Below are 26,790 nucleotides of genomic sequence, written 5' to 3'. Positions count from 1 at the left end.
TGCATTTCAAACATCTTAGGCATAATAAGGAACAGGTATTTTTCATCAAGTATTGATATGTTGAACTTTAAGTCCCTACAGAATATGATAAAAAAACATTTAAAAATTAGATTTTATTTTTAAAAATAGGATAAAGAATTCTATGCTTCTCGTGTTTGCACATAAGTCCAAAAAAGACCTTGTTTTAAATAAATAAATAATTCATAGTGTTGCCTCTAAGATTATCTTCTCAGTAATGATATTCAAGTACTTCCTAAGAAGAATTGTTTTGTTTTGTTTTGTTTTGTTCTGGCTGGCTCAGGATGCCTTCAGGGCAGGTCTGGTAAGGCTTGAGGATCTGGGGATTGAACCACAACATCCTGATTGCTTTGCTTAAGCAGTCACTTAACTGAGCTAATGGACAGGCCCCCTCAAATACTTCCATGTGCTGTAGCATATGATTGTGGTTGAAGCATGGTAAACTTCTAGAAATAATATTAGATTTGTATCTTTATTTATAAATTAGATAGTATTTCTTAAAAGTTTTGTCAGTTTTTTCCACATCTCTTACATAAGATTTGCAGGCTGGGGAGATGGCTCAGTGGAATAAGCGCTTCCCTGGTAAGGGCAAGGGTCTGAGTTCAATCCCTGGTTCCACACACACACACACAAATAATAATATTTGCTATCAGTAAGAAAAATGCTGTTACAGTAAAAGAGTTGTAATGAATTAACTTTTTTTTTTTTTTTTTTGCAGAACCAGGGATTAAATTCAGGCCCTTGCGCTTGCCAGGGAAGCACTTATTCCACTGAGCCATCTCCCCGGCCCCTGAATTAACTTTTTCAAGGATCTAAATGGCTAAGGGGAGTTAGGTTCATTATTTATGTTCTGTTGGCCATAGGAAGTTTCAGTCTGTCCTACAGTTCTTGAGATCTCCGCTATAGAAAACAGACTGTAGCGTTTTCCACAGTAGGCATCCAGGATCCTGATCCCTGGGGAGACGCTAGTTCTGATGCTCCCCAGGGATCTCGTGTGCTGGAGGTCCAGTGAACCCTGCCATCTAGCCCAGAGCCCTGCACTCTGTCAGAGGGAAAGCTTCCCTCCCTCCCTCCCTCCCTCCCTCCCTCTCCCAAGTTGACCTGTCTGATTTTAGAGTTAAGAATCCTACTGTAGTCAGGGAGCTCACACAGCTGATTGTACCATGAAAGGTAGCATACCATTTTATAAATTTTTGAAAATTTTTTCTCAACAGATAAACATGACTAAAATACTTGTGTTTCTTCTTTATACTCTCTAAACCTTTCCAAACTTGAAGGAAATTTGTTGCTGGGTAATACAGTGGAAAGAATTGTGTGACCTAATGTTCAAACCATTTACCAGAGGACTCTGGATATAAAAATGTTTTCTTAATGTGTTTTCCAGATGTCTGTGACATTTTGAAAGTGCCCACACACCCACACAACACTTAATTTAAGGCTCCTAGATCAGTGAAGTTGAGCAATAGAAATTATTGAGGTTGAGTATTTAAATTGAATAAGTTAAGAAACTATCATGAAAAGGCTATTTAGTACTATAATAGAAACAATATATAGTTCAGATCCTAATGGTGTTAAATTGAAATATTGTGTTAGTAGTTATATTTCTATTGGATATAATTTTAATATTTCTTTGATTCAGGAGGTTATAGGGGTCTAGATATACTAGTTAAAACTGTTATACCTAACACTTTGGTATTTCATAAGTTTTTTTCATAATGATCTGTATCAGTATTACCTGATTATCCCAGTGACATTAGCACCTCTCATGGTACGCTCCCTTTAGTAGTCACCTTGCTATGCTTGTTGAAGCTGCCAGCAGTGTGATGTACTTAAGGAAGCTAAATTCTGATTGATCCTGATCTGTTTCTTGCAGAAAAGTCTCCACTCCCACCACGGATTCGAGGCCAGATTGCCACATTCTGGAGATCATGGTAACGATACAGGAAGTGTGTGCTTAATTTCTCATTTCTGCAAGTAGTCGTGACTATTGAAGAAAGAGATTTTTAGCTGCAGCAAAATTAATTTTGGTTCTTTTTATGGAAATCCTGATTTTGTTTCTAAATCTTGATAGCTTTTTGCTGAAGGTATGAACAAGCGAAGAGCTTGTCTGCATAGGCAAATGCTCCTTGCTGAGAATGTCTAGAAGAGGCGCCGCTCTTCCCACCCGTGCCCACTGGCTGCTGCTGGGTCTGGCTCTGCTCTGCAGCTTGGTGCTGTTTCTCTATCTTCTGGAATGTGCCCCCCAGACCGATGGAAATGCATCTCTTCCCGGGGTTGTCGGGGAAAGTTACGGTAAAGAGTATTATCAAGCCCTCTTACAGGAGCAAGAGGAACATTATCAAACCAGGGCAGCCAGTCTGAAGCGCCAGATTGCCCAATTAAAGCAAGAATTACAAGAAATGAGTGAGAAGATGAGGTCACTGCAGGAGAGAAGGAACATGGGGGCTAATGGCATAGGCTACCACAGCAACGGCGAGCAAGCCCCTGGTGACCTGTTAGAGTTCCTTCACTCCCAGATCGACAAGGCCGAAGTCAGCGTAGGAGCCAAGCTGCCCAGTGAGTACGGTGTCATTCCCTTTGAGAGCTTTACCTTAATGAAAGTTTTTCAGTTGGAAATGGGTCTCACCCGTCATCCTGAAGAAAAGCCGGTTAGGAAAGACAAACGAGATGAATTGGTAGAAGTTATTGAAGCTGGATTGGAAGTCCTTAATAATCCTGAGGAAGAGGATGAACAGGAAGATGAGGAGGGTCCCCTTGGAGAGAAACTGATATTTAACGAAAATGACTTCATAGAAGGTAATACAAAAAATATATTGATAAATGGTTACATAGTAGGACCGTATGCCAGTATTTATTCTTACCTGTCAATCATTACCAGAGTATTATAACAGTTTTTCCCCTTTCATTCCATCAAAAATTCTAAGTCTATTTTTTAAATGGTGATAATGAAATCATAATAAAAATATAGAATAAGGGCCAGAAAAGAACGGTCCATGTCTCTACGAGAATCCCAACCACCAAGGTGTGCTGGGTGTGTGCTTATTTGAATAGGATTTGCATTCCTATCTTACTTCATCTTGATGCTCCTTTTCATGTTCTTAAAAATGTCTGAACTAAGGCTGAAGATTTGAAAATCATTTGATAAGGAGAGAGAAAAACTCATTTATAGACTTGCAGTTGTTTTCTGTTTTGGACAAGGGAGAAGCATGGGCCAGAACATCAAAGGGACATGCATGATTTTAGGTTTTGAGTTTTTGGAAAGGCAAAGGATGGCAAATTTTTCTATACAGATTGCAGAAAAGGCATGGCATTTTTAAGATGGGACCTAATTCAAAGGTCAAGGAACACTACCATAAATTTAAGATATTTGTTGATTGATTTAAACGTAAATAATTCTAAATCTCTACACATCTCCATTATAACATCTCCCACTAGACATTTAATTAAAGGGTTAAAACCATGTTGGATATAAATCTTTCTTTAAAATCCTCTGGGTCTATAAACAGCCTATACATATAATTTTTCCTTGTATTTTGCTTTGCTTTTTCACTCCAAGTCATCCTGGCTCTTCTTGCACTGCACGGGCCCATGTTACCTTCAGAGCTGGCAGGCAGGGCGTCCTGCTGGGCCGGCACCTCCCAACTGTCTTCTCCCTATGGACTCTGCTTAATGTTATTTCTTCCCATTTGTCATGGGTTATTTCCCTAAAAGCACTAATGACTTGTCTGCAGACTCAGCCTTTTGTCTTCTCACTCCATAGCTTGTGGCAGAATTGAAAGCTGCAGAGGAAGTGAGTTAAGAACATGTGTGATGTCCTCACAGTTTTGCTTGGGAGAAGGAAGCCGCACCTGTTTCATGTTCTGCAGCCTGTGCTTAGCTTTGCTTGGCTTCATACTCTCAGGGTTTTCTGCATGGAACCTGATCGTGACTCTCTTTGCCTCCTCTGTCCATCCCCCTTGCCCCACATCCCCTAGAGTCATTGCTGGCAACCCCTGAGCACGGCCTGCCCTTGCCAGGCTGTAGCACAGATGGCACTTCTTCAGGAAGCTGCCAAGCCCCAAGTTTAGATGGCAGTGCTTCCTCTGCTCTGTCACCACTACCCTGCACCCTTCAGACTGGTTGTGGTGTATGGTCTGCACACTTCCTGATTTGTCTCTGTGCTGGGCAGTAGGCCTCAAGGCTGGGGCACATCTGTCCCTCCACCATTTTATTTATTCCCAGATATTGACTGAGTGGCTCACACATCTGAAGTCTATAATCGTTTCCTATCACTCTTACAACTCAGGCTGTCCAGCTTGAGTGTGGTAGCGCTTGCTTGCAATCCCAGCACTTTGGAGCAAGAGGATTGCTACAAGTTTGAGGCCACCCTGAACTATACAGTGAGACTCTTGTCTCAAAAAAAAACCAAAAATGAAAGAAAAAAAGTATCAAAAACACACTCCCCTTCCATATTTTTCCATATTTATCTCCGCTCACTGTGTTAAAATTTGTACTAGTTTCCTTTGACTTCACTCAGTGAAAAAATATGTATACACACACATATGCGTAATACCTGTACACCACAGTGTCTTTTTACTGTTTCCTTTTCCTGTGTCACTCAGAGCAGTCTGTCAGTGCTGACCCTTTCATCTTAGAGGTTTTCGGTGGCTGCCATGAAGCTCTGATTTATTTTTGTGAGTGAAAACAAGCAATAGAGGTTGTGACTCTTGGACTCAAATTTAATATTGCTAGAAATAGTGTATTTTTCATATGGTTACTGTGCTAATAGACTTTGGTATGAAGAAAGTCATATGTATGTTGAACAGATTTTTTTTTAATCTTTTATTTTTATTTATTTATTTGGTACAGGGTCTCACTACGCTGCTGGAACTCGTAGTGATCCTCCTGTTTCAGCCTCCCCTGAGCTGGGATTACGGTGTGCACCACCATGCCCAGTTTCATTCGCCATCTCAGTGCAAGGTCAACACAGTACCTGGGATCAAACCTGGGTCCTGGCGCTTACCAGACAGGCGCGTAGACCGCGGAGCTGTCTCCTCAGCCTTAAGAAAGTCATATGTAAAAAGGGACAATTACAGTGGTAGCTGTGGTCATGAACTCTTGTTTGTGAGCACTCTGGTTTGGAAACAGAAGAGTGTGGCAAAATTTATTTTTGTTTGCAAACTCTGCCTCAGGTGGCAGACAAAACTGCTGCCATTTTTTCTGTATGAACCCAAATGTGGCCAACTTTTCCAGAATCATGGAATGAATTAAGTTCATGAACTGAGGCACCACTGTATTCTTGGGAACATATTTTATGAGTTGAATAATATAGCAGAGCAGTAAGCCTATTTTTAATCGCTACTTTTAAAGGAATGGTTGTGCTGATTACCCTGTGGGACTGTTTTCACAGGTAGAAACTACAGGTTTGGCTCCATATGTTGATCTTTAAGTAAAGTCTGTATTCCTGTTGAGTTTGTAAACTGACACAAATATGACTCTGTTCTAAACTTTTTACTTTAGGTTACTACCGCACTGAGAGAGATAAAGGCACACAGTACGAGCTCTTTTTCAAGAAAGCAGATCTGATGGAGTACAGACACGTGACTCTCTTCCGCCCTTTTGGGCCTCTCATGAAGGTGAAGAGTGATGTGGTTGACATCAGCAGAGCCATCATCAACATCATTGTGCCTCTTGCCCAAAGAACAGAAGCGTTCATACAGTTCATGCAGAGCTTCAGGTAGCTGTCGGGCCGAAGGCCTGCCTTAGTTTTTCTAGAAAATCACATTTTATGCAGCTTTTTCTGATTTATCTTCCCAAAGTGGGATTATAAAATAATCTTATAGGTTTTATTTTTTAAATTATCTTTTTCCTTGAAGAGCATATAGTGCCTTAACAATATGATTATAAATTAAGAGTGGGAACTATTAGCAAGTGAATTCAATGACTGACAATTGTATGTGAATTCATTTTATGTCAAGCTTGCATTTGTAAAAAGTATTTTATTAATGCCTAACTTACATTCAATAAAATCTATTTTAAGGATGTTTTAAGGACAGTAACTTACATTTTCAGGACTTTTGATAGATGTATACACCTGTAAACTATATCCAAATCAAAATCATTTTTGTCTTCCAAGAAAAACTGAAGAAGAATCTAAGGTTGAAGTAAATTAAAATTAAATTTATATTTTAAATTTAAAAATATAAATATTGAGCTAAAATGTGAGGTTTTTCCATTTTGTGAAGTAGAGTATTTCTATTCCTTTTCTTTGGTCATTAAATTTTGGCACTTTAGAATGCTGAAATGTTAACAACTACACTATTGGAATAGGGGAATAGTACACTATTAGCATAACAATTTGAGGAAAAATTGCTTTTTAAAGTTAACATTTCCATGTTTTAGCAGCTTTAAATATGCTACTTTCATTGCTTTGTGATCCTAACCTTTATTCTTACATTGAAAAGGCAGCTAATGCTATTCTGTGGCAAAATATCTAGGAGTTGTACTTATGAATGGATTTTATCTGTTGGAAATAGCTCTCTTGAGAGGTGATTCCCTAAAGCATTGTTTTCCTTGGAATTGCCTTCAGAAGGGACTGTATTATCCCTACAGTAAATTTTTTTTTTTTTTTTTTTTTTTTTTGAGACAGGGTCTCACTGTAGTTCAGGCTGGCCTGGACTCACTGTGTAGCCCAGGCTAGCTTCAGACTATAGCAATCTTCCTGCCTCAGTCTCCCAAGGTTTGTACCACCACATCTGGCTTATAGTAAACATTTTCAGTCATGGCAAATATGTATTCCTTGATGATATTCTATGATTTTGGGAATTAGCCAGTTTGAGGAAAAATAATTCTTGATCCAAAACTTGAACATTTATTTATTTGGCTTTGAACTAATTGAACTTACTCCCTTGAATAGTTTATAATTTGACTCTGAAACCAGTCCCAAAGCAATTCAAAAACATGCTGCAGTCGAGCTGTAATGTGGGATGGCTCCGGCAGCCCCCGAGGCCACAGCTGGTGTAGATTCAGGATGTGCTGTGATATATCTGATATTGGGCAGCGCTGCCCCCATTATGCCTCTGATGCGTCCTGCGACTTCCCTCTGTCAGCAGCAAGTTGCTTATTGTTTTCGTTAGAGCTTACTGTTTTGTTATAGCTTCACCTGATTGCTCAGTGTTTTCTTAAACTTTGTTTTTCAATTCTGCTAGGGAAGTTTGTATTCATCAGGACAAGAGGATCCATCTCACAGTGGTGTACTTTGGTAAAGAAGGACTGTCTGAAGTCAAATCTATCCTAGAATCTGTCACAAGGTTGGTGAGTCATGTCCATAATGAAGTCCTTGATAGGTGACATTGGAAGAATGATGATCTCAGGCATCTAGCGTGTTCGTGCTCCTGGACAGCCGCCGCGCGTGGGGTGGTGGCGTGGAGCTCCTCATCTCACAGCAGCCCTGCACAGCTGTCCTCTGCTAGCTGCCCAGCAGGCCCCAGTGCTGGTCAGGATGCTGTCATTGGGAGCCACCCCCCTTTAGATACTTGCTTCTCTCCCTTTCTAGATCCAAGCCCCGCGCTTTGCTGTCCTAATCTCCTGAGCTGGCTCTTCCTTGTCTCCTTTCTTCCATTTGCTTGCTCTGCTTCTTCTCACCCTAGACGACGCCCAGGTACCCGTGTAACTAGAGCCTCTGATTCTGCAGGGTGCCGCAGTTGCTGTCACAGTGCTGTCCTCTCACAGTCAGACCTCCTGGGGCAGCAGTTGGGTCACTCAGCAGCCTGTTGGGTACCTGGTACATAGTAGGTACTGAGAGGTTTGAAGGGATGAATTTTCATTCTCTAAATGTATCATTTTTCTCGCTTTGGCATCTCAACCTTTTTCTCTAGATTGAGGGCCCAAAGATACAGCCCACTTGGCAAATTTGGTCTTTTCTCTGTTAACCTTGGATTGCTTTTTTACATGATGCCCTAACTAGTACTTGCTTTTTAAATGTTATATTGAAAAGTGCAGGTATCTTAAGTGTGAGGTAATAGCAGCATGCACATGGCTTGTTTGCCCTAGCCATAGAAGCGCTACATCCTTCCCATGCTCCTTCGCCTTGCCCTTCTAGTGGCCATCGCTGAGTGCCAGACTGGGCCACCACTTGTCTCCAGCCTCTCAGTAACCCCAAGCCCACCTTCTGTGTCCCAGGTATACTTCGTAGGGGTCCGGGTGATTGGAGGCTGCCAGGCCCCAGCTGGGGCACCTGCATGGCCTTTGGGACCCTCACAGTGCTGACATACATCAGCACCCTCAGCCTCTTCCCCTTCCACACCTGCCCTTGGTGTCCCTCTTTCAGCTCAGAGTCAGACCGTTCTCACAGGCCTCTCAGCCTAATACCCAAGAGCTGAGTCTTACTCATCTGTGTGTGTCTGAAGAGTTACTTCCTACTTGCATTTGTCCCTTCCCCTAACCAACTACCTCTCCCTCCATGTCTTTCCTTCCTCTCTTCCCTCCTTATTGCTAAGTATCAGGTGCTTGCCCTGTGGTACTTCTGCAGTCATCCTTGCTGTCAGGATACTTCTGTGGCAGGTGGTGGAAACTTACCTTGAGCTGCTTGAGGGTGGAGCAGAATTGCATCTGGGATACCTCTCAGAACTGAAAGGACTGTTACAGGCAAACTCGGAGAAGCTCAGAACAGCTCTGGGGTCTCAGGGCTGGGACCAGAGATGCGGATACCATCAGAGTTCTCTCACCATTACCTTGCTGTTCTGTGCATGTTGACTTCCTTCTCCTGTTGCAGATTGGCTTCTTCCACATGCTGAGGGATGTGGCTGTTGGCGGCTCTGTGCTCACACTTCTCAGCTTTGCCATCAGAGAGGAAAGCGCTTTCTCCCTCCAGTTGAGCTCCAGTTGAGAAAATCCCAGGGAAGGACATTTTCCCACTCTTTAGCCAATCACTGTGGCCAGGTGGGGTGGGGGTATGATTGGCCTCACTTGAGCCTGATCCCCACTCAGGAAATTACTGTGGTGGGGTGGATGGAGTAAGGGTGTTCTGGGCCCAGGGCCTCCAGGTGGTGCTGGGCAATGGGAGGGTAAGGGGCAGTTTCCCCCAAAGAAAGGAGAGATTCTTTTCATGCTGTAAGGTGGGGAAAGGAGTCCCAGGCCCCCAAAACAGTGTGATCATGCTTCTGTCTCCATGGCACACACTGTGCCCTGGGAAGAACGGCTTTCTCCACGTTCTTGTTGGGTCCCGCTACCTCCTGGTACAGTGGCTTTGCGGCCTGGTGGGAAGGCAGAGAGGACTCAGTCTACCCTCCACCCCAGGCAGAAAGCCACATGTTCCCAGGAGGAGCTGACATTGTGAGACTGGAAGCCTGCCTGTGAGAACCACTTTCCTAGCATAAAATACCACCGACCACCCTGGCCTTGGGGCCTGCATTCCATGGCCTTGTACAGAAGGTGCTCGTCAGTCTGACTCCTTCAATTCCCATCTTAGGCTTCATCCAGACTGTTGTAGGGTCCTTTGTTACCATCCGACTGGGCTGACCCCTAAATGCTTCCTCTAAGACGCTTTCTATTTTCTCTGCTTTTAAGAGTAATTACTTGGAATGACCTTTACATTCAACACTGAATGCAGGATTTCAACACAAGCGTAACTCACATTCCACTTCTGGTATCTTCTTTGATGGCTCTAGACATAGCCATCTCTCTGCAGAACTGCCGCTCACTCGTTCACTCAGCAGAAATGCATTGAACTCCAACTTTGGATGGACATGTGCCATAGTAGTGGGCAAGATGGAAGCCTGCTGTTGTGGAGGGGGATGTGTAAACAAGCATGTTTGGGGGTGCTGAGGAGAACAGCCATGCCCATGTGGCATCAAGGAGGAGCCTGCAGCCAGAGCGTGTGCAGAGGGGGGGGTGAGAAAGAGTGCACGTGTGTCTTTGGCGTGTGTGACCAATTCCCAGACACATGGTGGCTTCTCCATGCATGGTGTGTCGTCATCTCCTGCTTAGGTATTTGAGGGCTCCGTGAGCAATGGCCACTTAGCACCTACTAAGCCTCCCACTACCAGAATGTCTGCCCCTGTCCTGTGGGCACTCTGAACCTCCCACCCTGGGGCCTTGTGCCAGAGAAGCTGGCATTTGCCTTTCCCCACATGAATGAGAACCAACATCATGAAATATCTGGAGTGTAAACCATGTTTGTAAGTTCTGTTGAAGGAAGAGCTTTGTAACTAAGTGGGACTCATCATTTGTTGTATGTGCTTTCCTCATAGTGAGTCTAATTTTCACAATTACACCTTGGTCTCATTGAATGAAGAATTTAATCGAGGACGAGGACTAAATGTGGGTGCCCAAGCTTGGGACAAGGGAGAGGTCTTGATGTTTTTCTGTGATGTTGATATATATTTCTCAGCCGAATTCCTTAACAGCTGCCGGTTAAATGCTGAGCCAGGTGCGTAAACCATGAGTAGATGAGCTGAGTATAGTCTTGAGAACAGTGTGGCATGTCCCATGTTTTGAATCAAGTTAATCCGAGGGAAAGGGAGTTTTAATTAAACCCTGGGATATTCTTTTGTAAGTGGTATTAGGCACTGTTTAACTGGAAAACTGAGTCAGTTGAACATTTGATCCTCTGAGTTTATATCCTTCATTCTCATGGAGCCAAATTCAAGTTGCTACATGTGAGGCCAAGTAAAGAAATGCAAAGGAGTAGAGGTCAAGAAACTTGAAAAGAGGGAAGCAACTCTGGACAGAAAATGAGCCACCCAGGTGGTGTGGAAACATGCGGGTCTGAGGAACTCAGTCTGGGGTGGCCTCAAGCACACATGTGCTGGCACACACTGACAAGCACACGTGACAACCATTCAGACAGTGTGTGGCCTCCAGACCACACCTATTGGGGTGATTCAGGAACATTCTACAACATGGAGACTATAGATGGTAATAGTGTACTGTGTGCTTGAAAATGACTAAGTCAATTTGAAATCCCCTTACCAGCCGGGCGTGGTAGCACAAGCCTGTCATCCCAGCACTTGGGAGGCTGAGGCAGGAGGATCATGGCAAGTTCAACACCAGACTGGGTTACAGAGTTAGCTCAAGGCCAGTCTGAACCACATAGCAAGACCCTGTCTCAAAAAGACATAAATAAGTGAATGAAATGCCCTTACCATAAAAAAATAAGTATGTGAGTTGTGAAGTGAGGGCTATGTTAATTAGCATGATTTAATCGTCACACAAAATTGTATATATCAGAATATCACATTGGATGCATAAATATATACAATTATTGTCAATTAAAAATACAGTAATTTTTAGGCCTGGTGTGGTGATGTATGCCTATAATCCCAACCCTTAGGAGGCTGAGGCAGCAGGATCACTGCTAGTTCAAGACCAACCTGGAGTAGAAAGTGAGTTCAAGGCCAGCCTGAACTGCATAGGCCAGCCTTTCGCAAAAAAACAAATCAACCAACAAACAAAAACAAGTAATTTTTAAATGAAAGAGTCTCATAGTCCATGTTTTTCCCATGGAATTTTTCATAGCATCCAAAGACTAATGGCCTTGGCTAGGGAAAGCTGTCCAGAGTTTTCTGAGAGCCTGATGAGTAAATGTGGGTCTGGTTTGTTTTTGTTATTCCAGACATGAACTTTAAAATGCACATTGAAGGAGACATACTTGCCCAATGTAAAAGACATTTTTATATCCAGAAATACCTTTGCTTCTGGGAAGTTGCATCTTCCTGACCCTAAGTGGGTTTTAAGGAAGTGGCCTGGTGTCCGTTGGGCTCTGGTGTAAGAAGGCTGCGTGTCCCTCACAGGCTCTGAGCAGCTGGCACTTCCAGCTGCCAGGCCTGCCAAGGGCCTCTCATGCATGGCAAGTGGCCAGGTGCCATCAGCCTCAAGGCCCTGCAGGCTCTCAATTTCAACACTGATGACAAGGTCCTCTACAAAAGCTATGACAGGATCCCTGTCTTCCCAGTCCTCCCAGATCTTGGTTTATTGTACAGTATTCTATGTTTGCTATATTAAACGTTCTCATAGAAGCATGGGTTTAACAGAAGTTTGAAAGTTTCTTGGTGATGGTCAGAGATTAAGCTATATCTCATACTGCTGGCTAGATGACCTAATGAGTAATAAAAAGCTCTGGAGAGACTACATCTGTGTATCTCCCTGGAGTCAAAGGGGCTGGACACATGAAGTTCCCCTAGTCTGGTTTGGTTTTGGTTTTTAGAGTTGCAGTTTCATTGCCTACCTATTAAAAACATCATCATCATGTTCATCCAGTCAACATGATGTTGTATAGCTTGAATAATGATACTGTATGATTTTAAGGCTTCACTAAAGTCTATATAGTAATAAAGATGCTCTTCACTTTATACCTCTTTAGGTGATATAAAATGTTCTAATTTACAGGTAGAAAGGTGTTTTACCCCGTGGTGTTCAGCCTTTACAACCCTGCCATCGTTTATGCCAACCAGGACGCCCCACCCGCCGTGGAGCAGCAGCTGGTGAGACTTTGACACTGTTGGTATGAAAGGCTCTAGAGAACCTTCTGCGTGTTGTACAAGGAGCAGACAGGAGTTTCCATGACAGAACACATTGTTTCCATTCTCTTTCACACCTCTGACCCGCGGTAAAATGCTGTCAGAATTAAGTGATAAGGAGCAATATAGACCACAAAGAAAATGTCTTGTTCCACTAGGTAGAAATTGCAGTCATCTCTGCTGGCTTACTGTAGTAACACTGAAATTTTAATTTTTAAAAATTCCACCACTGGGCCGGGATGGAATGATTTCCTAGCACATGTGATGCTCTGGGTTTCACTCCCAGCACTGAAAATAAACAACTCCACTAACATGCCAACATCCGTCAGCATCATCCTAACACACATGTATCCCTTTGCTTCATCTGTAGGGTAGTGTTCTGTAGGAATGCAGATATGAGGAGGACCAGATTGGCAAACTCCTCTCCCACCTCAAAGCTATAAAATAAATGATTACAGAGAAATAGGAATGAGTGTGGTGGCACGTACTTGTAATTCAGCAGTCTTGGAGGCTAAGGAAGTAAGATTGCAAGTTCAAGCCCTGCCTGGGAAACTTAATGACAAGATAAGACTCTCAGAATAAAAAATACCGAAAGGGCTAGGGATTAGTTCAGTGTGAAGACCTGAGCTTAACCCCCAACATTGCCAGGAGAGTCAGAGGGAGACAGAGAAGAAAAGAAATAGGCACATTAGTACTGGAAAATGAGAGGAGCTGTCAGCAGACATAGGTTCTGAGAAGTCTGTAGGATGGCAACAAGGCCAGGCTGAGGAAAGCGCAGACCTCCCCAAACAGCCCAGATAGCCCTTTGCAACCCCTGCCAATGTTGTTCTCACATGAGGTAGGTCCTGTAGTCATGGCTCTTAGCTATGGGTCTTTCAGCAAGGATTTCAATAATAAGTGGTAGCTAGTGAAGACTAACCATTTATTTTAGGAAACCAGTATCATGAAATGTTAGTGAACAGAAAAATTAACACATGAAAATATGAATACAAGTAGAAAATAACTTAAAATAAATTTATCTTAGGGCCAGCTAGATAGCTCAGCAGATTAAAGTATCTGCTTGGGCAGACACTGGGACCAGGTTTTTGCGCTGAGAAGTTGATTGAGACTGGGCGTGGTGGCATGCACCTATAATCCCAGCACTGGGGAGGCTGGAAACAAAAGGATCACTACAAGACTGTCCTGTGTAGTGAGAACCTCTAGACCCTGTATAGGCATGCCCCACCACACCCGGACTTGGTGGCTGGCTCAGGGCTGGTGCAGCATGTGGTGCAGGGGATCTGCTTGCATAAACAGGCCTAGTCCGCTAAGCTATCTCACTGGCCCACTTCGTTTTGAAGGCAAAACTGACTTTTTGAACATTCAAGCGTTCAATTTTCTTAGAAACTTTTTCTTTCTAGTTCAACAGAATGAGAAAGGGACATTGAATAAGACTAGAAAATAGTGATCAACAGCAGGAACACAGTAGGATACTTGATCAAATTCTAAGTCGTTGTTGATGAGACATCTGATAAATGAGTAGCCCTTGGGGATTTAGGAACGAAAGGGTACGTGAGTGGGGCACATGTGTGGTATATCCAGGTGTGTTTGACTCAGGTCTCCCAGCAGCGAGGACGTCCCAGGAGCAGCAAGCACCAGTTCCCGTAGCCAGGTTTCTAGTACTGTTCCACAACAGAAGAGGCCAGTGCTCCTCGGAAGGCAGCCAGAGTAGGATTGGAGCAGGCAGTGCCCACGAGGACCTCAGCATGTTTCATAGCACCCTAAAGTAAGAAAATGTCACATAACAAAGGACAGGGTCTGTCAAAGGGGCACAAGAGCCAACATGCTGGGACAGCCTGAACAGCAAATAAATGTCCTGGGCCTGGATTATAACCCACAGCATAAAATAAATACCCTTGAGTCCTACCGGTAGAAATGAAAGGGTGAATAAATAGTAGAGGGACTGCTGGATTAGATGAGAAAGAGATGAGTCCTGTTTACAGAAGTCCAGGAAGCAGCCACTCCCAAAAGTGGAGCGAGAGAAGTCCCTTCCAGAGAGTAGCGTAGAAAGAGAAATGAACTTCTTTTACATGTATTTGTTAACTAAAAGAATTGTATGTACGTAATGGAGCATCACGTTTACACATACACATTGTGAAATATTCAAATCAGGGTAAACATACCCAGTTCCTCAAACAGTTACCTTTCCTTGTGGTGAAACAGTCCAAATCCTGTCTTCTAGCTCTGAACACATGGTACATCCATGCTGTATGTAGCCACCCCAAGTGTAGCACCCAGAGCCTCTTCTTCCTGTCTCACTGTAACTACCTCCCGTCAGCCTCTCCCGCCCCCTGCTCCCCAACCCCTCCCTCTGTGGTCACCAGCATCCCATGCTCACTTTCTGAGGTCAGTTTCTTTTTTTTTTTTTTTTTTCAAAGTTTTATTGATAAACAGATAGCAATGAGACAGTTTCAAATCAAATCGGAAGTACAGTTTCAACAAATAATACACTGCATATATTCTTCTTAGTGGTTAATTGCTGTACAAGATGTGGACTTGTGATCCTGTTTACAAACACCATTAGAACAAATCATTCTATTCATTAAGAGAACGTAACTATATATCTATCCCAACCACTTTGAATTCACAAATACAAAATGGACATTCATAGGTATACCCCATTTTTTCTAAGTTCCGTTATTGAATATTATAGGTGTGTAAACTCAGCAAAATATTCTGAAAGAGTCCAGTAGCCCATAATAGCATTGGGTCTTCTGTTTAACTGGCAATGTCAGAAATTATTGACCTGAGTCCCCCACAGCTCAACTTAACAGCATGGCTTTATTTCCTATATTTCGTCTTCATACTTTTCTACTGGATGGTTAAGACCAAGGTAAAGCAGGGCCTATGCAACAAGAGTTGTAGCTTTTTGGTCTGAGAAGGTCAGTGAAATGCCCTCAGGATTTATCCTGAGATCCTGTACCTCAGATTGTAGAACCTTTGTCAGTGCAGCCATATGGATCAGTCACGGCCATTGCTTGGCCAGTGTGCTCTCTGTGAAAGCCTGAGAGAGTGTCTTCTCCCCATGTGACTCTCCTTAGGCACACTCAACATCATCGATCACTTTCCTCTTTGGCCCCATAATCTTCTTGATCAGAAAATTTGGGACACTACCGAGGTACATGACGTTACAGTACAAGTTCTCATATGTCCTGAGTCTTAATTGACCTTAGAAGGCTAGGGCCAAAATGTTGGCTTTCCTTGTATCCTTCTTTTTTTTTAATTTTGGTCTGCAAACTTAGGTTGTTAACCATCCAGAAGAAAAGCTTATTGTTATTATCAAACGATTTGGGCTATCAAGCTTAATGAGGTCAGTTTCTTAATCTGCACATAGGTTGAATTGTTTGGGGTTTTGGGGGGGAGAGGTTTATTTTTTGTTCTTTTGGTGCCAAGTACCAAACCCAGGGCTTCCAGCTTGCTAGGCAAGCATTCTACCGCTGAGCCCAATCCCCAGCCTTAATCTGCATGTATGAAAGAAATCAGAAAATAAGCTTTTGAAAACCCAGCAAATGCTCCTTACCCAATTGGTGAGATGAGAATGTCAATGTGTGTGTCCCTGGCATAAGGTGACAAGCAAGGCGTTATGGCCCAGCAGTCAGAAAATGGTGGTCTCTGTGTGCTCAAGAGGTGCTGCCCATACAACCCAGTGCCTAGCCACCCTTCCTCACATTCAGTCATCAGAGAAACAAGTATCCGAGAGGAGACAGACAGCTGAACACAGTGTGGTCCCTCCCTGGATCCTGAACAGAAAAGATCCAAAAGGGCAAACTGGCAGAATCCAGAGTCTGGAGCTCAGCCAGTAGCAATGTGTCAGCCATGGTTCCTTGGTTCTCACAGACATACCACAGCAGTGCAGGCGGCTTTAGGTGATGTTAAGAACAGCTAAAACTGAGTGGGGTGTATAGGAGAACTGCTTGCTGTGTTGTCATTTTCCTGGACATCTAAAGTTACTATAAAATAGAAAGTTTATATATTAAACCTCATTGGAAAACCAGACAACCAAAGAAGAGAACCAAATGGAAGAAAGGCCCACAGATGCAGACCAGCACTCTTGTCTGATGGGGGAGTGGAGGCGAAAGGGCGCAGGTGCTGACTCGTGAGGCGAGTGCGGAGCCTCCCCTACCGCCAGTGCCCTCACGTGCTGCTCAGTTTCACTCGGCTTTGGGCCCCTCACTTAAGACAGAAACTGGCTCTACTTTCTTTTAAACTTGGAAAAGAAGTAACACATGGATATTTTTAAAAGTACACATAATTCAGAATAAACATTGAAATGGTCATCCTTACTAGGAATAAATCAAAAGTTATATAATCCTTCCTCCGCCCCCACTGTGAAATTAATGCTTTTAAAACTCAAAGCCTTTTTTTTTTTTTTCTTCAGAACCGGGGATTGAACTCAGGCCCTTGCACTCGCCAGGCAAGCACTTATTCTACTGAGCCATCTCCCTGGCCCTTCAAAGCCTTTCTATCCCCAGCGTCACACAAAAATAAAAACCAAAGTCCCAGCCATGTGATTGAGGCTGGTGAGAGGCAGGCTCATCTTCTAGCCCAGGACTTCCATGCCAGGGTCCCCCACACAGGGCACCAGGCACAGATGCTGGCAGCATGGGGCGCAAGCAGGCCTGCAGCAGTGAAATGAGAATAAATTACAGGGCTGCAGCAAATACTGTGAAGGGAGAGGCGAGGAGCTGAGCTGTGACTGCAGCACTGCAGATGAGGGCAGTGGAAGTGGTGCGTGCTCTGGGCAACATGTTAATGATCACAATGGCTAGTGAGTTGTGTGCCCGGCACTGCCCTGCTCTGCCTGCCTGTGAGCCCACAGAATGCTCTGCACAGGTGATGGCACAGCTGGGCTGCGTGGGGGTCCATGTGCACCCCTGGCAGCACAGGTAGACAGCATGCCCCAGGGCCTGCTCTTGTGCATGGTACCGGTGCGCCTGGCTTCTCTCCTCACCCAGCACTGTTCACCCCAAACCCAGAACCCTGTGGATAGTGGTGCACCAGATCTTTGTTGTGCTAGAAGCAGAATAGAAGATGAGATAGTAAATGGCATGCAGATCATTAAAGCAGGCTGAGTTTTAAAGGCCAATTGCGGGGGTTGGGGGGGGAGTCAGGATTTCCTGAGAAGGGATGTTAGGGACAGGAAGGAGCCCGCCAAGTGATGGCTGGAGACATGGCTCTGGGCAGAACTGCTTCTGGACTCCCAGGATGGCTGGGGGACGGCACAAAGCGGGCTCCCCTTGTGGTGGAGAAGCACAGGCAGGTCTGAGCCTTGTTTTTGCTTTCCTTTACAGTACTAAGGGTTGACCCCAGATCTGCTGCACTGAGCTACATACTCAGCCTTTTTTTGTTTTGGAACAGAATCTTGCAAAATTGCCCAGGCAGAGCTCAAATTTGGGTCCTCCTGACTCAGCCTTTCAAAGTACAGGAATTATTTAACATATACTGCTACACCCAGCTAATGGTAAATTTTTATCAGTCAAACAAATGACACTCTGTAAAGAGCCCACCAGAGGTATTGCAGGCTTTGGGGCCACAGCCCTGTGGTAACTGCTCAGCTCACTGTGTTGTGAAAGCCGCAAACCGTTAGCAACAAATGTGCACAGCCTGAATTTGTCTCATGCCAGTTCTTGGGCCATCTCTCACAGCAAGCAGGTAACCTGGCTCTTGGTCACTTGAGTGTCCCCATACTCTATGTATTCCTTGGCACAACCTGAATAGTCCATGTTTGCTTGCTGGGTAGCCAGCTAAATCTGTGTTGAGTTGATGGCTCTTATCCTCCAGAGCATCTGACCATGCGCAGACTACTTGATCAAGGATAATCTCACCATGTGAGCACACCGGGCCTGAGTTCACTGGCTAGTGACAATCTTTTGCCCATACAGATTACTGTATTTTTGTTCTGTCAGGATTTAATAATTTAAGCAGATGTTAGTTTTTGCTTTCCTTTACAGTACTAAGGGTTGACCCCAGATCTGCTGCACTGAGCTACATACTCAGCCTTTTTTTGTTTTGAAACAGAATCTTGCAAAATTGCCCAGGCAGAGCTCAAATTTGGGTCCTCCTGACTCAGCCTTTCAAAGTACAGGAATTATTTAACATATACTACTACACCCAGCTAATGGTAAATTTTTATCAGTCAAACAAATGACAGAAAAATGTATCCTTTTGGAAGTAACTTGTTTCAATATGTATTAAATTTTCTAAATCAGATCTAGTATTGCACACCTGTAATCCCAGCACTCTGTGAGGCTGAGGCAGAAAGATGACAACTTCAAGTGCACCTAGGTAATTTAGTGAGTTAGCAAGACCCTGTCTCAAAATAAATAATAACAAAGCAATTGAGGATATAGTTTAGCGAAAAGGTTCTGGGTTTAACCCCAGCATCAAAAATAACAACAACAAAAAAAAAACCCTTTCAGGGGCCGGGGAGATGGCTCAGTGGAATAAACGCTTGCTTAGCAAGTGCAAGGACCTGAGTTCAATCTCTGGTTCCAAAAAAAAAAAAAAACACCTTTTAATTCTTAAGGGATTTAATTGAATTTATTTTCCTTTTAACCCTAAGGTTCATAAAAAGGATTCTGGTTTTTGGCGAGATTTTGGCTTTGGAATGACTTGTCAGTATCAGTCAGATTTCCTCACTATTGGTAAGTATGCCTCAAGTTTAAGGATGGAATGTTATGTATTTATTCTAGGCTTCATGGCATTTTTATAAAAGGCATCAGAGTTTGAGATTTCCTATTAAGTGTTTCCAGTTATGTCTACAGCAATAAAAGGCAAATGGGGCCAGCCAAATAACTCAGCGGATTAAAGCTCCTGCTTAAGCAGATGCAGCAGCCGGGGTTAGTGCCAGCCCTGCCCCTGGGGCACGCTGAGATGACGATAGTGAACATGGTGGTGCACGCCTGTAATCCCAGCTCTTGGGAGGCTGAACACAGGCAGATCACTACAAGTCTGATCTATGTAGTGAGACCCTGTAGACCCTGTACTAAAATACAAAAAAAAAAAAAAAAGAAAGAAAGAAAGAAAGAAAGAAAGAAAGAAAAGGCAAAATGAGTTATAATTAATGTTATTTTACTAGCAAAAATTATGTCATTGGGGCTGGGGAGATGGCTCAGTAGGATAAGTACTTGACTGGCAAATGCAAGGATCTGAGTTCAATCCCCAGTTTCGCTAAAAAAAAAAAAATTGTCATCAAGATACAATATGAAAATTGTTCCCTCAAAATCAAAGCACAAAAAAAAAAAAAAAGCACTAGTAGTTTTTAGAAACACTTACTTAATATTTTACCATATTTGTTGTTAGAGTACTCTTACAAATATCTCCCTTACTGTGTATAATGGGATTGCATGCATTTGTAATCCCAGCATTCAGGAGACTAAGGCAGGAGGATCACCATGAATTCAATCCTGAACTATATAGTAAAACCCTATTTCAAAAAAACAAAAAAGGTAATAAAAGGAAAACAAAAACTCTTGGACTAGGGAGATACCTCAGTGGTCTAAGCACCTGCCTGGCAAATGCAAGGACCTAGGTTTTATCCCCAGTTGCTACATGCCATGCTGGCCCTGGAACCTAGCGTAGTAGCACACACTTGTAATCCCAGCACTGGGGAGGCTGAGACAGGAAGATCATTACAATTCCAAGCTGTGTAGCAAGATCCTATACCGAATGAATGAATGAATGAATGAATGAATGAATGAATGAATGAATGAAGTTTTTTTAAAAAGAAAGAAAAACTTCCTGGCCAGGTATGGTGGTGCGTGCCTGTCATTCCAGGCCTTGGGGAAAGTGGCAGAAGCAGGAGGGTCATAAGGCCAGGTTGGGCCACATAGTGAGTTCAAGGGCAGCCCAGACTACATGGATCTGTCTCAAACAAGGGTCTCATAATTTTACTGTTGTGCTGCTAGGTTGCTAGAGCTGCAAGTTATCATGGATTATCTAGTCTTTAGACTTTCAGTTTTTAGAGATGAACCCATTTTTAATTGTCTATTAGACTGTTATTTAAAATCTCTGTATTAAAGACAGAGGCAGGAGCTGCTCTTCTAACTTGATTGAAGGGGGAGTTTAGGCTTTGGAGTCACTGGCTTAGCTGTCCACCCCGAGCCCAAAGCTGTGAGGAGGAGTCTGAGCTGGCCTTTATCTCCACCCTAACGTCAGTCTTCCCCACAGAAATAAAGTGCCAGAGACCAGGTCAGGGAATCAGGCTGAAATCATTACATGTCTCTTGATTGATTGATTTATTATTTAATATGTGTTATCCCTTACAAAAGCGTAGAAGTCATAGAATATGTCCAGTTATATCCATGTGATTTTAATTTCATAATTAGCTGTTTGGACTAAAGCACCTGCTTAGGCAGAGTGCAGTGGCTGAGGTTCAATCCCCAGCATGCTGTGCCGGTCCCACCCCTGGGATACACTGAGACAGCAACTGAGACGGGGCGTGGTGGCTCATGCCTATAATCCCAGTGCTTGGGAGGCTGAAAGCAGGAGAATCACTATGAGCCCGACCTACGTAGTGAGGCCCTGTAGACCCTGTACTAAATACATAAAAAATACTACTAATAATAATTAGCTATTTGTTTTGGAAATCTCTCCACATAGTCTATGCATCATTATAATACATGAATAATGGAAAACCAGGAAATAATGATAAAAGCTTACTAAATTAAACTAATGCCATTTGCCCTGATTTTGCTTAATAAATATTTCAAAAATAAATTTTTAAACATTTTTAACAATATCTTAAGTACTTGGGATTCCTTATTTTTTATATTACAATGTTATTGACATATAATTCATATGTCATAAAACTTATCAACCTAAATTGCACCCATTCCCTGAGTTGTATAGTTATCACCAAATTTAGCGTGTCATCACCTAGAAAGAACCCCATGCCTAGTTCCAGCAGCCGCCTTTGTCCTCAGAGTTAAGCACCCACTAATCCGCATCTGTGGGCTTCCCTACTCTTTCGGTAGTTGCTGTAACACAGCTGTGAGTCTGTGGTCCTTGTCCCTGGCTGCTTCCACTCAGGGTAATGTTTCCAAGGTTGGTCCATGGTGTAGCATGTGTCAGCTACTTACTCCCCTTGTGTAGTTGTGCCACATTTTATCTGTTTTTCTTGGGGCCCTGGCCCTAGCTCAGTCCTTTAAGTGGCTGCTTCCACAAAGCTGTCAGCCTGAGGTTGCTGGAGTTCGAACCTCACAACTCTCCCACTGGCCAAAAAGTGCCCTGAAGGCATTCGAGGAACCAAAAAAAAAAAAAAAACCCTTTGTTTTTCTCACAGTAGATATTTGAGTTCTTTCTCCTTCAACTGTTATGAACACTGCTCCTAGGAACACCTGTGTATGCCTCTTCACATACAAATCGGCTTTCTGTTCTTTCAGCCGTATACCTGGCAGAGCCTTGCTGGCTTGTGGGATTCCTCTGTTTAACCTCTGACAGACTGCTCTGCTGTTTCCAGAGCGGCTGTCTCAGTTGATCTTTCCAGCAGCTCAGTGCCTTTCCTTCCCATGAGCAGCGGCCCACTTATCTGTGTTCTTGTCTGTAGCAGCCACGGTGGGTGCTAGGTGGTATCTCATTGTGTTTGACTCGTCTTTCTGATGACTAATGATGAGCATCTTTTCATGTGCTTACTGCCCATTTATATATCGTGTTTAGTGGAATATCTGTTCTTAACCTTTGTGCATTATTAATTGGGTCACTAGGGTTTGTTGGGATATGTACAATAATATTTTTCATTATTTGTGATTATGTCTGTACATTTTTTTCTGCTCCTTTCTCATTGTTCTCTCCCTCTGATTCTCTCACCATGTGTATGGCAGTGCAGCCAGGGGATCCCGAATTCCTGAAGCCAAGTTCATTGTCTTTTTCTGTCTTCCTCTGTTCATCAGAGTAACTTACTCTCCATAAATTTGTCTTCAAGTTTTCTTTTTCCTTTGTTAGTTCAGATTTACTATTGAGTTGATCTAAGGAGTCTTTCATTTCCTTTATTATACTTTGTAACTACAGAATTTCCATTCAGTTCCACATATGAAGTAATAGATGTGTGTGTGATATCTGTGGCTTTGATAGTCTTTATTTGATAACACATTATTGTCTTACAGTGTGATACTCTTTAAGTATGAGTTATTTTGATTCTGTGAATATTGTTGTAATAATTGCTTTTGGAATCTTTGTCTGTTGAAAAGAACAGCTGGCCCTATCACCACAGGCTTCATCACCTGCTTTTTCTCTGGTGTATGACCACACCTTCCTGTTTGTTGTATGCTGTGCAGTTTCTGTTTGAAAAACTCTGTTTTTGGTAACATGTGCGATTCTGGATACTGACTCCCTGTGCTTCCGAGGCTTATCTTTGTCTTTCCTTCTTCCCACACTGATGTGGCTAAACTATCAGGTGAATTCTTTCTCCCTCTCCATCACCCCTACTAGTGCCAAGCCTCTGCTGCACCCTCAGAGCAAATGCACTCTCTTGCTAGTACGCTGCACTTGGCAGGGCTCTTTGGTCTCTTCCCATGCCTCTGTGGGTATCACTCTCAACTGTCAGGTCCACTAGCTGCTGGCCTGTTTTTGATAGTGCTCAGGACATAAATGGTTCTGTGATGTGAATTAATTATTTTAGACTTTTTAAAATTAGTTTGTAGGCAATCTTTGAGTTCAGTTTAGAGCCCAGAAGGGATCTTCTTAGTTGCCTCTGTCTATGGTACTCTCTGGTAACCTGGCTAGCATGTGGTTTAGCTTTTTGTCTTCGTGGAGTTACCATCCTCCTCTTAATTGCTTATGATCACACTCTCTGTTGTTTTCAAAAACACCCTCTTGAAGCTTGATCTTCCTTATACTCTGTTTCAACACAGTCAGTTCCTTTGAAAGAAGCATTGGCTGTGTATTCTTAAGGACTCCTTACCTTGGGCAAAAAATCTCCGAGCTTCTGCTAGGAACTGAGAACAACAGTAGTACACTTCTCATAAAGCAAAATGTCATCTGTGTGGTATGAGTAGGTATTAGGGAGGAGCAGTAGGGCCCCCAGTATTCTCTGCATGCATGTCTAGAGTAAATCCTCTGTACTAATGGTGTAACTAACTCATGAGGAAGGGACTGATACTGCTTGAGATAGAACTTAGCCCTTTCTGGTTCCTCTCAATAATAGCCGACTTTCCCATTAGGATATAAAATACCTGCCATCCACAGCTTAAAAGAGAGATTTATGTTGACTCATAGTTTCAGGGGGTTCAGTCCATGGATGGCTGGGTCTAAGGCAGAAACATCACAGTGGAACAAAGCTGCTAAGTTCACAATCAGAGCAAGGAAGCAGTGCCAGAGAGGAAGGGGCCAGGGCCCAGATAGAAACCCTAAGGTCACACCTCCATGACCACCCAGTCATACCCATAGTGTGCTTTACTAATCTCTCCAGATAGGAAAAGGAACTGCTCCTTCAGTCAAGAAATACAAATAATTTCACTCATTCCTGTGACTTTAAATCATCGATTTACCCCTTTCCAAATTTCTGTCCCCCCACCCTTGGCCTTCTCTTCTGTTTTCCCTCCTGGGAAGTTTTCTGCAGCCCAGGAAAACTTGTTTCTCAAAGGATAAAAGAATAAAGACTAGCTGTGGTGATGTATGCCTATAATCCTAAGACTTAGGAGGCTGGGGCAGGAGGATTGCTACTACGCAAGGAGTTAAAGCCCAGCCCGAGCTACACAGTGAGATCCTGTCTCAAAAAAAAAAACAACACTAAGTGAATGAATATGAACCCTGATTGTGGTAACAGTGTAGGTGATATATATTTCCTTTTCCCTTACTGGCTTCCTGCAGGACTCAGGTTTACACCATGCTCTCAGATGGCTCACCTCTTTCTCACGCTCTCAGCTCCCAAGGCTGAGGCCACTGCCAGCTGATTTCCACAAGCAGTGGGCACTGTGCAGTGCTCTGCACAGGCCCAAGCCGTCGCACTGAAGTAGAGCCCTTGAGTCGGTCCGACGCAGGCTCGTGCCCCTGTGGCCAGGCAGCCAGTGACACTGTGTGCTTTGATCCTGCAGGTGGGTTTGACATGGAAGTGAAAGGCTGGGGTGGAGAAGATGTCCACCTGTACCGGAAGTACTTGCACAGCGACCTCATTGTGGTCCGCACCCCAGTTCCTGGTCTTTTCCACCTCTGGCACGAGAAGCACTGTGCAGATGAGCTAACTCCAGAGCAGTACCGCATGTGCATCCAGTCTAAGGCCATGAGTGAGGCCTCGCACTCCCACCTAGGCATGATGGTCTTCCGGGAGGAGATTGAGATGCACCTTCACAAGCAGGCCTACCGGACAAACAGTGAGGCCGCCGGGTAGCACTCAGCGTGCTGCACCCAGCCTCACCACAGCCAGCAGTATTTGCTTAGCCTTAACTGTCCTTCAGATGCCCTGCCTCTCCTGGAGAAGACATGTTTCTTATGTTCTTCTGATGGTTTTGCAGTTTACCGAGTTACAAGAAGAAAAACAAAATGAGTTTCAGTGCAAAGCCTGCTTTGTGATGTACTGCACTGTGGAACAGTCAACAAAGGAAATTAGTGTTTGCCTCAGAAGTAGCTTGGGGTTCATGTGTGCCTGAGGCCTGTGTTGCTCATGGCAGGATTGTGTGGCACCAGTGCACACTGGGTGGGGGCGGGGCAGGGGCTGGCCTGTAGGATGGCAGCTTCCTGCTCCTCTGCCCACCCACCAGCGCATCAGTCAGCCTGCTGCCTTTTTTAAATGAGAGCTTTGTTTGGCAGCACGAAGCAGCAGTGGATGATGAAATGCTGCATCTGAAATCCCACTCAGTCGACAGAAGGTAGAAAGAAAGCCCCATAACCTACTGTTGCTTAGCTCCTAGAGGTCTGATCCTAAGCAAATGGTGAAAGTACAAAACTGAACAGAATGTGAGGTGTATCACCATGCTGTGCATTAGTAGTCACAGGTGCTGTCAGCTGCTTAGAGTGAAAGAAGTATACAGAAGCATTTTTAACAGAGCATTTGCTACAGTGCCCTGCAGCCTACAGCAGTGGCCCAGACAGAAGCTTCTGTGAGCCAGACACTTGGTCCTTCCCGGCCAGGTGCAGAGTGTACACGCACAGCGGGCTTGGTTTCTGCTTTGCCTTTCCTCATTTAGCATGGATTCATTTATATTATCTTTCATCTTCTAATATGTTAATATTTGCTATCTATATTTGCATTACTCTAATACATAGTGGAAAGAGCATTTTGCTAAGGGAGGAAAACAAGTGAGCTATAAGATCAGTCTGATGTAAGAAAAAAGATAGCAGTCTCTGCAGAAAGAGAACGGCTGGTGGCTTTAGAGAAGTACAGCGATTGCAAACAGCATGTTTTAATTTAAGTGTCACATCAATGGAACAAGATGAGGAAGAGTGATATTCAGAGAGGACTGTCCTATATTTATCACACATGGCCCTTTCACCAGGGGCACAATTTCTGTAGTCTGAGATTGGGAGAAAAGATGAAGGATGCGCATAAGCTTTGTAACCTTCGATATTTGTATAGCAACCCCCCAAAGTTCACAGGAGAAAGATTACTGCTGTTACAATATGATTTACTGTTCTTGCTGAGTAAATCATATCACCTGAAATCTTACAATTTCCAAATTTCTAGGTGCTACACAAGTCCAGCTTTACAATAACTAATTGTTCTTACACACTTTAAGTTGGGGGAATGGGTCTTAAGTTACCCAAAAGATCTCTCCAAAGTAATGGAGGCTGTTGTCTCCTTTTGTATGCAGGTATTTATTGTGAAGACCAGTGAGTTATGGCATTAAAATGAGAGAATTAAATTATTTGCAGAAGTAAGTTGCCGCTTACCTTTGTGGGAGGATCAAGTGATTTTTTTCCTTCTATTTTTTTAAACTAGCTTATAACTTAAAGATGGAAGCTAATCAGTGGAACCATTGCTGTTTTTGACATTAAATGGTACTAATAAAGTATTTTATTACCAAAAACTAAAAGCATGGTAAATTAATTTCTACTATAAAATCTCATAAATACATAAATGTGCATAAAATGCCATTATGTTCTTAAAGAATAATAAAGCAAACACCAGCGCACTGTACCCAGGTGCCGGGCCCTGGGCAGCCTTCTGCCCCGTGTACCTCACCCTGTCTGCAATGGTTGACTCATGTGATGTTTCCACTTGTTGCTCTTCATGTTTTTCCTACATATGTATCTCTGCACGATATATTGTTTAATTTTGCCTGTTTTTGAATATATATATATA

At 43.4% G+C, this 26,790-nt stretch overlaps 1 protein-coding gene across 5 annotated transcripts in view; it reads left to right on the top strand.

The window, feature by feature from the left end:
* Csgalnact2 (chondroitin sulfate N-acetylgalactosaminyltransferase 2) overlaps positions 1-26,627 on the top strand; it is a 40,671-nt gene extending 14,044 nt beyond the window's left edge. For 2 of the 5 annotated variants that reach the window (XM_023721278.1, XM_023721277.1), the window contains exons 3-9: positions 1,892-2,814; positions 5,518-5,734; positions 7,206-7,307; positions 10,248-10,426; positions 12,385-12,479; positions 19,117-19,198; positions 24,587-24,879. In XM_023721278.1, coding sequence (XP_023577046.1) covers positions 2,154-2,814; positions 5,518-5,734; positions 7,206-7,307; positions 10,248-10,426; positions 12,385-12,479; positions 19,117-19,198; positions 24,587-24,879 — 1,629 coding nt within the window. In that variant the 5' untranslated portion in view covers positions 1,892-2,153. The other 3 variants (XM_023721276.1, XM_023721280.1, XM_023721279.1) reach the window with 3 other exon arrangements.
* The last annotated feature ends 163 nt before the right edge of the window (positions 26,628-26,790 follow it).

The sequence above is a fragment of the Octodon degus genome, unplaced genomic scaffold, assembly GCF_000260255.1.
Source record: "Octodon degus isolate 3935 unplaced genomic scaffold, OctDeg1.0 scaffold00081, whole genome shotgun sequence".
In the NCBI taxonomy this organism is placed as follows: domain Eukaryota; kingdom Metazoa; phylum Chordata; class Mammalia; order Rodentia; family Octodontidae; genus Octodon; species Octodon degus.
This window is presented reverse-complemented; position numbering and strand designations above follow the sequence as displayed.